This window comes from Podarcis cretensis (assembly GCF_951804945.1).
Source record: "Podarcis cretensis genome assembly, chromosome: 6".
Lineage (NCBI taxonomy): Eukaryota > Metazoa > Chordata > Lepidosauria > Squamata > Lacertidae > Podarcis > Podarcis cretensis.
The window spans coordinates 4,666,583-4,680,360 of NC_137175.1; the positions used below are offsets into that span (position 1 = coordinate 4,666,583).

The 13,778-nt window shown below is 46.5% G+C and overlaps 1 protein-coding gene across 2 annotated transcripts in view; it reads left to right on the forward strand.

The window, feature by feature from the left end:
- ANGPT4 (angiopoietin 4) overlaps positions 1–13,778 on the forward strand; it is a 130,808-nt gene that overhangs the window by 20,703 nt on the left and 96,327 nt on the right. For both annotated transcript variants that reach the window (XR_013839640.1, XM_079979518.1), the window contains exons 2-3: positions 6,161–6,316; positions 6,540–6,661. Coding sequence is in view for 1 of the 2 variants with exons in the window: in XM_079979518.1 (XP_079835644.1) it covers positions 6,161–6,316; positions 6,540–6,661 (278 nt within the window). In the remaining variant the exon portion in view is untranslated. The remainder of the gene's footprint in view (positions 1–6,160; positions 6,317–6,539; positions 6,662–13,778) is intronic.

Here is a 13,778-nt window from a genome sequence, read left to right on the forward strand (position 1 = left end):
ACTAATTAAAACAATGCAATATAATACAGCAAGGAAGATTAGATGACTTTCAAAGTCCAGGTTTCCCATTCAGGGCCGAGATCGCTCTGGAGAAGAAGCTGTTCTTGAGACGGCTCGTTCTTGTCTTCATCGTCCTGTATCTCCGTCCCGACGACAGGAGCTCGAAGAGACAGTGACCAGGATGCGATGGATCTTTTACTATGTCCAGTGCCTTCCTATGGCACCTTGTGGCATAAATCTGCTCTAAGGTGGAAAGTGGGCAGCCAATAATGCTCTCTGCTGCCTTAACAACTCTGTGTGTTGCCGAAGGAGGGGAAGAGGGTAGACTGGGTGCTGGGGTTTATTATGGGGCTTGGTTTGACCTGCCCTTCATGGATCGGACCTAGTCCTTTGAAAGCCATCTGCATATGTCTTGGCATTGTCGGGAACATGGCTCATCTGAGCGCAAGAGTCAGACTCAGAAACTGAACTAAGTGAGAGAAAAAGCCAAGAAGGGGTGATTCGACCCCCCCCCCCTTCCCAAAGATGACACTGTTAGCTCTCAAGGAGCGGGAGAGTTGGGAGGCAGCTAGAGCATTGCTAGGCAACCAGCAGATAAGCAGAGGACTGAGAGTGTGTCAAGTGGAAGTAGGTAGGTAGGAAGGCCAGCTTCTCAGTCCCCGTTTTAGGAGACTGGATAAGGTCAGAGGACAACGGAAGGGCAAGAGGGGAAGGGCGGGAATTTGGCATCCTTCCTGCTGTGAAAGGGGTAGAGATTCAGACTGGCCAATGCGAGCAGGCGAGAAGCCGTGCTCTGGATGTTTGAAATAAATGAACATAAAACTGTCAGAGAGTCATTACTTCTTATCAGGGCTTGCTTGCCTGCCTGAGACCATTATAGGCATCTTTTGATGCAGGAGAAGTGATGCTTCACACCCAGAGACTCCTAGTTCAAGGCCTGGTCAATCCGCAGTAGGAATCTCTTTCTGCTACGTTCTTGCTTCAGGGGCCTCAACAGCATGTATTCTGAAGTCCCCATTTCCCTGTCTCCCACAAGCCCTTCCAAAAACAGGGGGCACCTGGGATGTATCAAATTAACCAAACATTTGATTCACAACAACCTCTCCTAAAAATAGGCCAGTTTTGGGAAACTCATCTCCCTGGTGGCTTGAGAAAGAGGAAGGGACATCTGACTTTCATCTGCGTCCTAAGCTTGAGGCGTCTTTCCGTTTTTCTCAGTGACAACTCGCGGATGCCCCTCTTTGCCGCTGCATCTTCTTTGCCCTCAGCCAGATCAGACCCAGATGCTTAGAGGGACGTCGCTGGCAGCTTTTAGATGTCACGTTTCAAGGCAAACCTCACTTTCTGAAACAAAATGGGAACTGAAACACAGCCCTTCTTCAAAATTTGCCCTCCGGCATCCTGTTCAAGCAGCGGCCAACCAGATGCCTTAAGGAAATGCTGCAGGCCAGGATTCAACCCAAGAGCTCTCTTGCTTCATGTGGTTTCCAGCAACTGGCATACAGAAGTGTTTAGTTATCGTGGGTGGAAGCCATCAACAACCTTTTCCTCCCTGAATTTGTCTAATCCTCTTTTAAACCCATCACTGCCTCCTGTGGCAGGGAGTTCCATAGTTTACCTCAGTGTTTTTTTTCTAAAAAACAAATGTTTGGGGTATTCTCATTTTGACTCGAGAAAATCACCATTTTATAGTTCAAATCGGGAAAAAGCAAATGGACAAAAGTACAAAGTTTCACAAAATGTTTAGGGGGTATGTGTACCCCTGCGTACCCCTAGCAAAAAGCACTGATGACAGGAATTGGACCTTGTGGCGTTTGCCCTCCTAGGTGTGCGACATCATACTGGGTTCATAAGGAAAGTGTTTTGTTGTTGTTGTTTAGTCGTTTAGTCGTGTCTGCCTCTTCGTGACCGCCTGGACCTGAGCACGCCAGGCCCTCCTGTCTTCCACTGCCTCCCGCAGTTTGGTCAAACTCATGCTGGTTGCTTCGAGAACACTGTCCCACCATCTCATCCTCTGTCGTCCCCTTCTCCTTGTGCCCTCCATCTTTCCCAACACCAGGGTCTTTTCCAGGGAGTCTTCTCTTCTCATGAGGTGGCCAAAGTATTGGAGCCTCAGTTTCAGGATCTGTCCTTCCAGTGAGCATTCAGGGCTGATTTCCTTCAGAATGGAGAGGTTTGATCTTCTTGCAGTCCATGGGACTCTCAAGAGTCTCCTCCAGCACCAGAATTCAAAAGCATCAATTCTTTGGCGATCAGCCTTCTTCATGGTCCAGCTCTCACTTCCATACCTCACTACTGGGAAGTTTTAACTATACGGACCTTTGTTGGCAAAGTGATGACTAATTGTTAAATGACTAACCAATGGGAACCCAAGGGGAAGGGGCAGAGTTAACTGTGTATAAGGTTTAAGCACAGAGGTTTTTTGGGGGGAGTTAGAGTTAGGGTGGTTGAGAAGACAGTCTGGAGTTCGAAGAGACAGAGAAGATGAGTCTGTGGGTTGGGCTAGTCTGGTGTGAGAGAGTGAGAGAATTTTCTAGGAGGAGTCAGTCAAACAGTTGAGATAATCAGTCAGAAGGTATTAGGAAGGTATAGGCTGGTAAAGAAACTAAAGTTAAGATACTGACAGGGATATTATCCGAGAAACCATAGACTTGTTAATGTTTGTAAAATAAACTTGTTTTTTGGTTCACTTTTAACAACTGTCTGGACTCAGTGTTTTACCTGAGAGTAACGGGTTGGTGGCAGTGGGGAAGCGAGCACAGTGGTGGCACAGGGATCAATAGACCATTAATCATCCGGGGACCCTGTGTGATCGCCACAGACCTGTATAGAAATACAGTGCTTAGCTAACTGCCTGTTGTCTTTGTCCATGGAGTTTTCTTGGCAGGGATACTGGAGTGGCTTGCCAGTTCCTCCTCCGGGTGGATTACGTTTGGTCAAACATTGTTTATGTATGCAACAACAGCAGCAAGAATACTCATCACAAAATATTGGAAGACACAAGATTTACCCACCTGGGAAGAATGGCATGGAATTGGCGGAAATGACTGGCAGAATCCGAGACCAGGGAGAAGAGTCAGTGGAAGAAGACTGGAAAAAGTTTAAAGACTATTTACGGAAATACTGTAAAATTAATGAATGTTAGGAAAATGTTGGAATGAAGTTATATGGCTTTAGTAGAAATGTTATAAGGAATTAAGGATAAATAGATTAATAGAGTATTAAAGGGAAAATAAGGTTAGAATGTGTTAAGATAATTATAGGATTAAAAATAGAGGAAGATGGAAAGGAATTGCTGGAAAAATTAATAGAAGTGGAATACAAAAAGGGAGGTGTGAGGAGGTCGCGGAAATAAGTGAATGAAAGATAAGATATTGAAATTATTTGATGTGTTTTTAAACTGTGTTTGTTTTGTTTTGTTAGTTTAATGTTTTTTTTTGTTAGTGTAATGTAGTGTTCTTTTTTTGTATTGTATTGTATTGTTTTTATTTTTTGTAGTGTTTAAATTGTTGGAAAAGGTAATAAATATTATTTTTTAAAAAAACAAACACTCCACTATGACCTGTTCATCTTGGGTGCCCTGCTCGGCATAGTTCATAGCTTCTCTGAGTTATTCAAGCCCCTTCGCCACAGCAAGGCAGTGATGCATGAAGTGAGAGCTGGACCATAAAGAAAGCTGATTGCCGAAGAATTGATGCTTTTGAATTATGGTGCTGGAGGAGACTCTTGAGAGTCCCATGGACTGCAAGAAGATCAAACCTCTCCATTCTGAAGGAAATCAGCCCTGAATGCTCACTGGAAGGGCAGATCGTGAAGCTGAGGCTCCAAGACTTTGACCACCTCATGAGAAGAGAAGACTCCCTGGAAAAGACCCTGATGTTGGGAAAGATGGAGGGCACAAGGAGAAGGGGACGACAGAGGACGAGATGGTGGGACCTTGTTCTCAAAGCTACCAGCATGAGTTTGACCAAACTGCTAGAGGCAGTGGAACTGAGTAGTGCCTGGCGTGCTCTGGTCCATGGGGTCATGAAGAGTCGGACACGACTAAACGACTAAACAACAACAGCCAACTGCACCATCAGAGCTGTTATTTGTGCTGCATACTTTATCCTGGAATTGATGTGGCTGGGATTCCATATTCCTGGACTCCAGGCCAGCAACTGCGAGTAGTCCATCAAGCGGGTGATTTGCTCAGTTAGCAAGCCTTTTAAACAATGCAGTTGAAACTATAGCCGATTGATCACAGCAATTATCTGATTAAGCCTGGCTCTCCCCTGAAGCTCTATCAGCAAAAGGCTTGGAATAGGAAGTGCTTTAGAGGAAATGACATGTTTATTCTTACCCTGCCCCAAGCCATGCGGAATGGTGTTGGCGGATCCCAAGGGAGAGATGCACACAGACCTTTCCCAGCTGCTGGCCAGTTGGAGAAGGGGGAAGAGGAGAAGCAGGAGAGGGAGCGGGGGCCGGGGGCCGGGGGCCAGTGCTTTTTGCCTTCTTTTCATCTAATATATCAGGGCCTTGGGGGCAAAGATTGTGTGTGCCGCACAACAAATGCACAGTTGCTACAGGGAATCCCGTGTGGAGTGCTCCTGTTCAGGGTGCTGGAGAGCCATGACCGTTTCCCAAATACTCCATTACATTCCCTGCCCCACCCGAAATAGACACTCGATATTCCGTGCTCACTGAGCATGCTCAGTCTTCCTTGGGAAGTTTTTCTGAGTTCCTCGCCTCAATAATAATAATAATGATAATAATTTATTATTTATACCCCAACCATCTGGCTGGGTTTCTCCAGCCACTCTGGGTGGCTTCCAACAGAATATTAAAATACAATAACCTATTAAACATTAAAAGCTTCCCTAAACAGGGCTGCCTTCAGATGTCTTCTAAAAGTCTGGTGGTTGTTTTTCTCTGACATCTGGTGGGAGGGAGTTCCACAGGGTGGGTGCCACCACCGAGAAGGCCCTCTGCCTGGTTCCCTGTAACTTGGCTTCTCGCAGCAAGGGAACTGCTAGAAGGCCTCAGCACTGGTCCTCAATGTCCGGGCAGAACGATGGGGGTGGAGACGCTCCTTCAGGTCAAGTGATGCTGTTTGGGCTATAATAATAATAATAATAATAATAATAATAATAATAATACCCCGCCCATCTGGCTGGGTTTCCCCAACCACTGTGGGCGGCTTTCAACAGGATATTAAAAACACAGTAAAAGATCAAACATTAAAGACTTCCCTAAACAGGGCTGCCCTCAAATGTCTTCTAAACGTCAGATAGTTGCTTATTTCCTTGACATTTGATGGGAGGCTGTTCCACAGGGCAGGTGCCACCACCAAGAAGGCCCTCTGCCTGGTTCCCTGTAACCTCACTTATCGCAAGGAGGGAACCGCCAGAACCGCCAGAAGGCCCTCAGAGCTGGACCTCAGTGTCCGGGGAGAACGATGGGGGTGGAGACGCTCCTTCAGGTATACTGTGCCGAGGCCGTATATGATGATTCACACTCAGACGACAAGTTCACTGTTAGTATCTAGGATCTCCTTTTTAGAGAGGAGAATTCAGGGAGAGCAAATGCCTTTCTTCCCTGCAGATTCTCTGCCAATTCATCTTTGAAAGAGCCCCTATTTTCTCAGAGAAGCTATCCAGCTCCAGCATTGAAACCTGTATGTTGGATGGAAGCAGGATTTTTGCAAGAGAAATGGGAGAGGGATTTCAGGGACACCATAAACATCCAGCGCTTTTCTTAGCCAACATTTCTCAGAGAGATTAATTTTTCCAAAAGCAGATTCCACCCCCACTCTCTCATGGAGGCAGCGTTCCAGGTTTGCTGACAACATGTCGTGACCTCTAGATAGCTCAGGATTTTGCCTGACCACAAAAAGCATCCCTGAGCATCATCTTGGTCAAATTGCCCTGGGTTATATTTCTCAAGAGCTGCTCCAGATTTGGCACCATTGTGGAGCCAAGAGAACCCAAGGTGCCTCTCTAGAGACAAACGGCACAATTATTTCATCCAAATGAGTTTCTCAATTATTTGTTCCAAAGGAAGAAATGGGGAGGGGGGAGCAAAGGGGCCTTTTATCGAATGGGCAAGAGGAAGGCAAGACAGAGGGGGAGGAAAGGTCTTGAGGAGTTTGCCCTTAACATTTTGACTCCTTCCCCTTTAGCTGGAGAGCTACATCCAGATGAATATGAAGTCGGAAATGGTGCAGATCCAGCAGAATGTAGTGCAGAACCAGACGGCCACGATGCTGGAGATTGGGACGAACCTCTTGAACCAAACAGCCGAGCAGACCAGGAAACTGACCGATGTGGAGGCTCAGGTGGGTTGGTGGAGGTTTTCTAATGGGGAAAGAGGGTTGAAGAAGAGAAGAAATATGGAATTGTTATGAGCTTTCAGAGGTCAGCCTGGATGATACCCTGGTGTCCCTTCCAAATCTGCAATCCTGTAGTTGTGAGGGTAGAGTGCATTATTCGTTTATAAAATATATTTATAGACCACTATACTTCATTCCAGCTTCAGGTTTTCTTCTCTACCTTGTGCAGGTACTCAACCAGACCTCCCGCATTGAGATCCAGCTACTGGAGAACTCTCTGTCCACCAATAAGCTGGAGAAGCAGCTGCTGATGCAGACGAACGAGATCCACAAGCTGCAGAACCGAAACAGGTAGGTGTAGGAACACCTGGATTCCTGCAGAGCTGCCTCTTTCCAAGACAGAGAATATATTCAGGGGCTCAGGGCTGCTGCTGGAGGTGGGTCTCTTTATGTCAAGGGTCAGCAAACTTTTTCTTTATATATATTAGTTTTTTAACATACCATTTTCAACTATAATTAAACATACTTTGACATCTTATTCAATTTTTTTACTTCCATTAGTTCTGTCTGAAAATCTTCCATTCTAATCTCTTAGTGTGCATTTCTTATCTTCCCCTATTACGTTTCAAACTCATAACCAATATCTCTATCTTTTCCTACTTTGTAACACTTCATATATTTCTCCTTACAAAACTTCTTGTAGTCCTACTAGCATAATTTGCTGGTTACAATTGCTCTTCAAATAGTTCATATGCTTCTTCCAATCTTCTGTAAATCTCTGGTCCCACAGGTTTCGAATCCTTCCTGTCATTTTGTCCAGTTCTGCATGATCCATTAATTTCCTCTGCCATTCTTCTTTCATCGGAAGGGTCAGCAAACTTCTTCAGCAGGGGGCCGGTCCACTGTCCCTTAGACCTTGTGAGGGGGCCGGACTATTTTTTTTGGGGGGGGGGGGATGAACAAATTCCTATGCCCCACAAATAACCCAGAGATGCATTTTAAATAAAAGCACACATTCTACTCATGTAAAAACATGCTGATTCTTGGACCATCCGCAGACCAGACTGAGTAGGCGATTGGGCCGGATCCGGCCCCCATGCCTTAAGTTTGCCTACCCATGATTTATGTGCATCAATCACCTACTGTATTTACAGTTGACCAGGCTATAGCCTAGAGAAAAACACCTACCTCTTGCTCCCGTTGCTTTCAAAGATATTTCCTTTGGCCACATTGTTATCTGGTCACGTTGTCATTCCTGCACTGCAGGGGAGGTTGGACTAGATGACCTCGGGGTCCTCTGCAACGCTACGATTCTATGATTCTCTGTTTATTTGTAGTCCTGCTTCTGAGTTGTCATGAGTCACAATATAGCCAAGTATTGGTAACAACTACTGGTTTTCTTATAAATTAGTTACCATGCAACTGTGGTAGGTGCTTGCTAAGTAGCTATATATAAATAATGGATGCATAAAAATATTTTCATGCAATATTCTTTGCTGTGTGTTCTTTTAAACTACAATATTCTCTCTCTCTCTCTCTCTCTCTCTCTCTCTCTGTGTGTGTGTGTGTGTGTGTGTGTGTGTGTGTGCACATCAATGTCACACGCCTGTGCCTATAAGTGAGTTTATCTGGGAACCTATAGCTGTAAACTGGATTTTGAATAAATGTGTAATTTATTGTTACTGTTACTGCTATTATCTTCCTTTGTGGGTTGGACCACTATTTTGTATAATACTTTTTATAGGCTAAGGTAGAGGGGGCACTGGGGATGAGTTTATGGAACCAAGTGAGCAACGCCCAAAAAAGTTTGGGAATCACTGTATTTACGGGACTGCCTCTCCTGGTTTGCCCCACAGAGGACCTTAAGGTCCATGAATAATCATAGTTTAGAGGTTGCGGGCCCTAAGGAAGCCAGACTATCCTCCACCAGGGCCAGGGCCTTCTCAGTGGTGGCTCCAACCTGCTAGAATGCTCTGTCCCAGGAGACCAGGGCCCTGCAGGATTTCACTTCCTTCTGCAGGGCCTGTAAGACAGAGCTATTCCGCCTGGCTTTCAACTTGAACTTAGCCTGATCTTTTATTCCCCTTCCTTCCCTCCCCCTCCTCTTTTTATGAAGATTCCCCGCTCTGGGATCCCACAGCTAATTCTCCCCTGGTCTCCTCACTGGCCAAAATAGGACTAATTGAGCCAGCTAGCCTTGGTGATCATCAAATGTTTATTGGATAGATTTCCCCCCTAAATTGATTTTTGAATTCTGAATTTATCGTTATTCACGTTTTATACTGCATTTTATGCTGTTTTTTGTTGCATCAATTAAGTGTTTTAAATTTGTTGTTAGCTGCCCTGAGCCCGGTTTTCTGAACCGGCAAGGGCAGGGTATAGATAAAAATTTATTATTATTTATTAAAGCAAATCATTCTCTCTTTCATTAGTTGCTACAAACACATTCTCTCGGGTAAAAGGAATCTCCAGTTTGCTAATCCTATGAGCCAAGAACCCAGCAGGGCTTGGGCTTTGATTCTCGGTTGATTCCCTGTCCAGAAATGTACTCAGGAGGCTTTGAAATAAATCTATCCTCAACTGCAATTGGCTCTCTTCCTTATCTCAGTCTTGCTCTCCTGGACTGCAGATCTCAGCTTCCCAACGACTGAGTTTCTCTTCCCAGCCATCACTGTCCATGGCTCTGTTGAGATGTGAGGACCTCTTGATTTCTTCCTAATTCCAGCAGTGTTGTCCAAAGGAGCACCTCGTTCCATTAGGTCACTAATGGATTTGTTGGCCGAGGACCAATATACGTTCCTGTGGATTTTGCTGCTTGGTTCCCAGAAGATAAGGAGCAAAGGATAAAGCGAGTTCCATTGACTGGGGCTGGAGGGTGTGCAAGTGGGGCAAGATGCAGAGCTGTATCCAGCATTCATCCTGTAGAAATAATGGGCATGACTAAGGTCAGTCCATTAATTTCAGTGGGTCTACCCTGTCGCCGGTGGTGCTGTGGGTTAAACCACAGAGCCTAGGACTTGCTGATCAGAAGGTCGGTGGTTCGAATCCCCGCGACGGGGGTGAGCTCCCATTGCTTGGTTCCTGCTCCTGCCCAACTAGCAGTTTGAAAGCACCTCAAAGTGCAAGTAGATAAATAGGTACCTCTCTTGCGGGAAGGTAAACGGTGTTTCCGTGCACTGCTCTGGTTCGCCAGAAGCGGCTTAGTCATGCTGGCCACATGACCCGGAAGCTGTATGCCGGCTACCTCAGCCAATAAAGCGATATGAGCGCCGCAACCCCAGAGTTGGCCACGACTGGACCTAATGGTCAGGGGTCCCTTTACCTTTTACCCTGAGTAGAGTGTAGTTAAGTAGAAGCCATAGTCTAAGGTTACCAGACGTGCCCGTTTCCCAGGGACAGTCCCCGGATTTAGAAATCAGTCCCCTATCATTCCTAGTGTCCCTGGATTCATTGAAAAAAATCTGGTAACCTTACCATAGTCTGCCTGCCAGCCCACAACTGAAGTCCCTCCTGCCTATGTGGTCGCAACATTTAGTTGATGCATCAGATACATCCATGAGCTTTATCCAGGTGGTCCATGACATGTCTCTGGATTCATGGTTGAAGATGGGAAACAGGACATCCATCGCTTTAAATATTCCTCTCGCTTTTTTAATTCTATTTTTTAATTGCTTCTTCCGTTGTATTTTACTGCGTTACGATATGAATTTCTATGGAATTACAATTGCTACAGCAGGCGGAAAAATCACTAAGTGATCCATCTGAGACCACCAGCAATTTTCAAGAGGTTATGGGCAATGAAAAGGGGGTTGGTGGGGAGCTGCTGAGCTAGATGAATCAGTTTAAAACGTTTTGGTCCCTTGCGGGAGAGAAAAATGAAAATCTTCTATGAAATAAGTAAATAAACAATTGGGCACCACCTTCAAATCTTTGGAGGATGAAGATTCGCTTGCAGTTAGCAGCACCCTGCTACTCAACTCTCATAAGACCAGTGCAAAGAGCATTTAGAAATCAAAATTATTTATTTTATTTTTTTCAAAAAAAAAAAATTCATTTTAGAACACAAACAAAAAAACAAACAATACGAACAAATTCTTGTCTTATCCTTATTTTACTAAACATTGTTAAGTGGGCTTCCCCAAGTCCCACCTATCTGATTTTCATTTTACTTCATCTTTAGCAGTTTACATATATCATAGTTTCTAACCATCTTCCCCCCACACACTTAAAATAACTTCAAAATTTCTCACTTTCAAATAATACTATTTTAAAGTACACTACCTTTTACTTCGGGGACGCAGGTGGCGCTGTGGGTTAAAGCCTCAGCGCCTAGGACTTGCCGATCGAAAGGTCCCTGTGGCGGGGTGCGCTCCCGCTGCTCGGTCCCAGCGCCTGCCAACCTAGCAGTTCGAAAGCACCTCCGGGTGCAAGTAGATAAATAGGGACCGCTTACCAGCGGGAAGGTAAACGGCGTTTCCGTGTGCGGCTCTGGCTCGCCAGAGCAGCGATGTCACGCTGGCCACGTGACCCGGAAGTGTCTCCGGACAGCGCTGGCCCCTGGCCTCTTAAGTGAGATGGGCGCACAACCCCAGAGTCTGTCAAGACTGGCCCGTACGGGCAGGGGTACCTTTACCTTTACCTTACCTTTTACTTCTAACCCTACAGCCTATATCCACTTCCAAAGCTATTCTAAGGTTTAAATATTAACTGCTGCAGTTCCCCTCCATTCTTGCGAAGGATCCAAACTGTGCTGAGATCAGAGATCGTTGCATCCCAGCCAGCTGGCTTCCCAAAGTTTTGGGGGATGATTTCTCTTGCAACCGCAGCGCTTTTTGGATTGTTCCCAAGACGCGTTTGCTGTGCCAAACTGTTATGAAAAGCCAATTTATGGCCATCTCGCCTGGTCAAAGAAAAGTGATGGGGACAGCGGGGAGAGAAGCCAATCGTGCAGCACCAATATAGCGCAGAAGCGTCACGAGAGATGTTGTCTTTTTTAAAAAAATGAAATCCCTGATGGCTGCAAAAATAAACTGATGAAGTGCATGGTGATGACAGCGGCAGCAGAGGCAGTAACAGAGTCGTAGAAGTTGCTTGTTCCGGCCTTCGTTGCACCAGAACACATGCACGCACTCTCTCCTTCAGGAACGGTCTCTGAGAACAGTATGCATGAGAACATACAAAGAGCCCTGCTAGATGCTGGGTCAAGCCAAAGGCCCATCTAGTCCAGCATTCTGTTCTCACAGGAGACACTGAGATGTTCGTAGGAAATCTGCAAGCAGGGACTGAGCACAAGAAGAAGAAGAGTTTGGATTTGATATCCCGCCTTTCACTCCCTTTAAGGAGTCTCAAAGCGGCTAACATTCTCCTTTCCCTTCCTCCCCCACAACAAACACTCTGTGAGGTGAGTGGGGCTGAGAGACTTCAAAGAAGTGTGACTGGCCCAAGGTCACCCAGCAGCTGCATGTGGAGGAGCTGGGAAGCGAACCCGGTTCCCCAGATTACGAGACTAGCGCTCTTAACCACTACACCACACTGGCTCTCTCTCCTCCTGCAGTTTCCACCAACTGAGATTTAGAAGCATTTATTCCTCCAACTGTGGAGGCAGAACAAAGTCAGCATGGCAAGTAGCCAACGATAGTCATGGATTTGCGTGGCCCCCTCCAGTGGAAATAATGACACATGACACAATTATTAAGGTTAATGAGCTAGATAAGGCCACAACTTTATTGGTTACAGGTGATGAGCTGTATTGGCTTAGGCATTGGTCCTAATCGACTATATCCGACTTCAGCCCACGACTTGAAGTCCGGTAAAGGTTAACCACTGGTAGGGGGAGTCCTGCTGATGCACATCAACCAGGAACTCCCCCAGGGCCACCGCTAGGGGGCATGCATTGGGCCCTCACCTCCCTAGGCTTTGGACAGGGCCACGCCCCCCGGAATCCTTTATCGGACTACCCTTCCATATGCGGGGCAGGTGAGGGCGCTACCTCCCCTCTTCCATCTACAGAGCAATACCAATGCCGTACCGCCAATACCAAGAAGGTTGTGACGATTTGCAATGAGGTAGGCGAAAACCAAGTGGCTGGTGCCAATTTGCCAAGTGGAAAAATTCCTATCAGGCCCCTCAAGGGCGACCAACTGAGGTCCATAGCAAGGTCAAGGAACGAAAACCTTATAGGGTGGGAAAAACAGGAACAGCTGGCAGGCAGCAAAGAGGGAGATCCCCGGGTGCGTCCTGGTTTAAATAGGGCAGGCCACGCCCCCAGAGCCAGCCGATTAGCTGGCCAGGAGGTGACGCGGCTGGGAATCCCCCCCAATCACGCGTGGTGGGTCCGTGAACCCTCAAGTCCACCTCCTCTGAATGGTGGAAGTGTCTTTGCCTAATCCTTTTTTTTAAGCCATCCAAGTTGATGACCATCATTGCCCCCTGAGGGAGCGAGTTACAAGATAGGAGATTTGAACTAAACATCGATAATAACTTTCTGGCAGTAAGAGGCGTTCAACAGTGGAACGGACTCCTTCAGAAGGTGGTGGGCTCTGCTTCATTGGAAGTTTTTAAGCAGAGGTTGGGTGGTCTTCTGTCTAGATGGCTGTCTGCAGGGGGTTGGACTAGATGACCCTTGGCACCCTTCCAACTCCACATGCCCAATCAGCATTTAACTGTCTGCATGTTGATTGTGTCTTCTTCTTTGGTGATCCCTCGTAGCTGAGTAAGATTGTCTTCCATTAACACGGTCTTAACAGTGAGTCCATAAGTGACTATGGAGGCCAATTCTGGATCCACATGTCCTTCCCCAGTGGGGACATTGCTTTCCGGGCGGGAGTTGATCATGGTGAAGGTTTGCCAAGCGTGCCTTCCTCTTAGCACATTTCTCCCTTTTGTCCTGACTTCAAGCATCTTCAAAGTGCATGACAGCTTTGGTAAAGGCTGTTCTCCAACTGGAGCGTTCACAGGCCAGTGTTTCCCAGTTGTCGTTGTTTATACAGTGGTACCTCGGGTTAAGAGATGCGGGTGGCGCTGTGGGTTAAACTACAGAGCCTAGGGCTTGCTGATCAGAAGGTCGGCGGTTCGAATCCCCGCGACGGGGTGAGCTCCCGTTGCTCAGTCCCTGCTCCTGCCAACCTAGCAGTTCGAAAGCACGTAAAAATGCAAGTAGATCAATAGGTACCACTCCGGCGGGAAGGCAAACGACATTTCAGTGCGCTGCTCTGGTTTGCCAGAAGTGGCTTAGTCATGCTGGCCACATGACCCGGAAGCTGTATGCCGGTTCCCTTGGCCAAGAAAGCAAGATGAGCGCTGCAACCCCAGAGTCGGCCACGACTGGACCTAATGGTCAGGGGTCCCTTTACCTTTATATACTGTCCCAAATGTCTTTGTTTTTTTACACAGCCACCACATGTGGTAAAAATCGCCATCCTTATCTAAACATTTCCAGCATTTTTTACTTCTAATCCTGTACATTTTT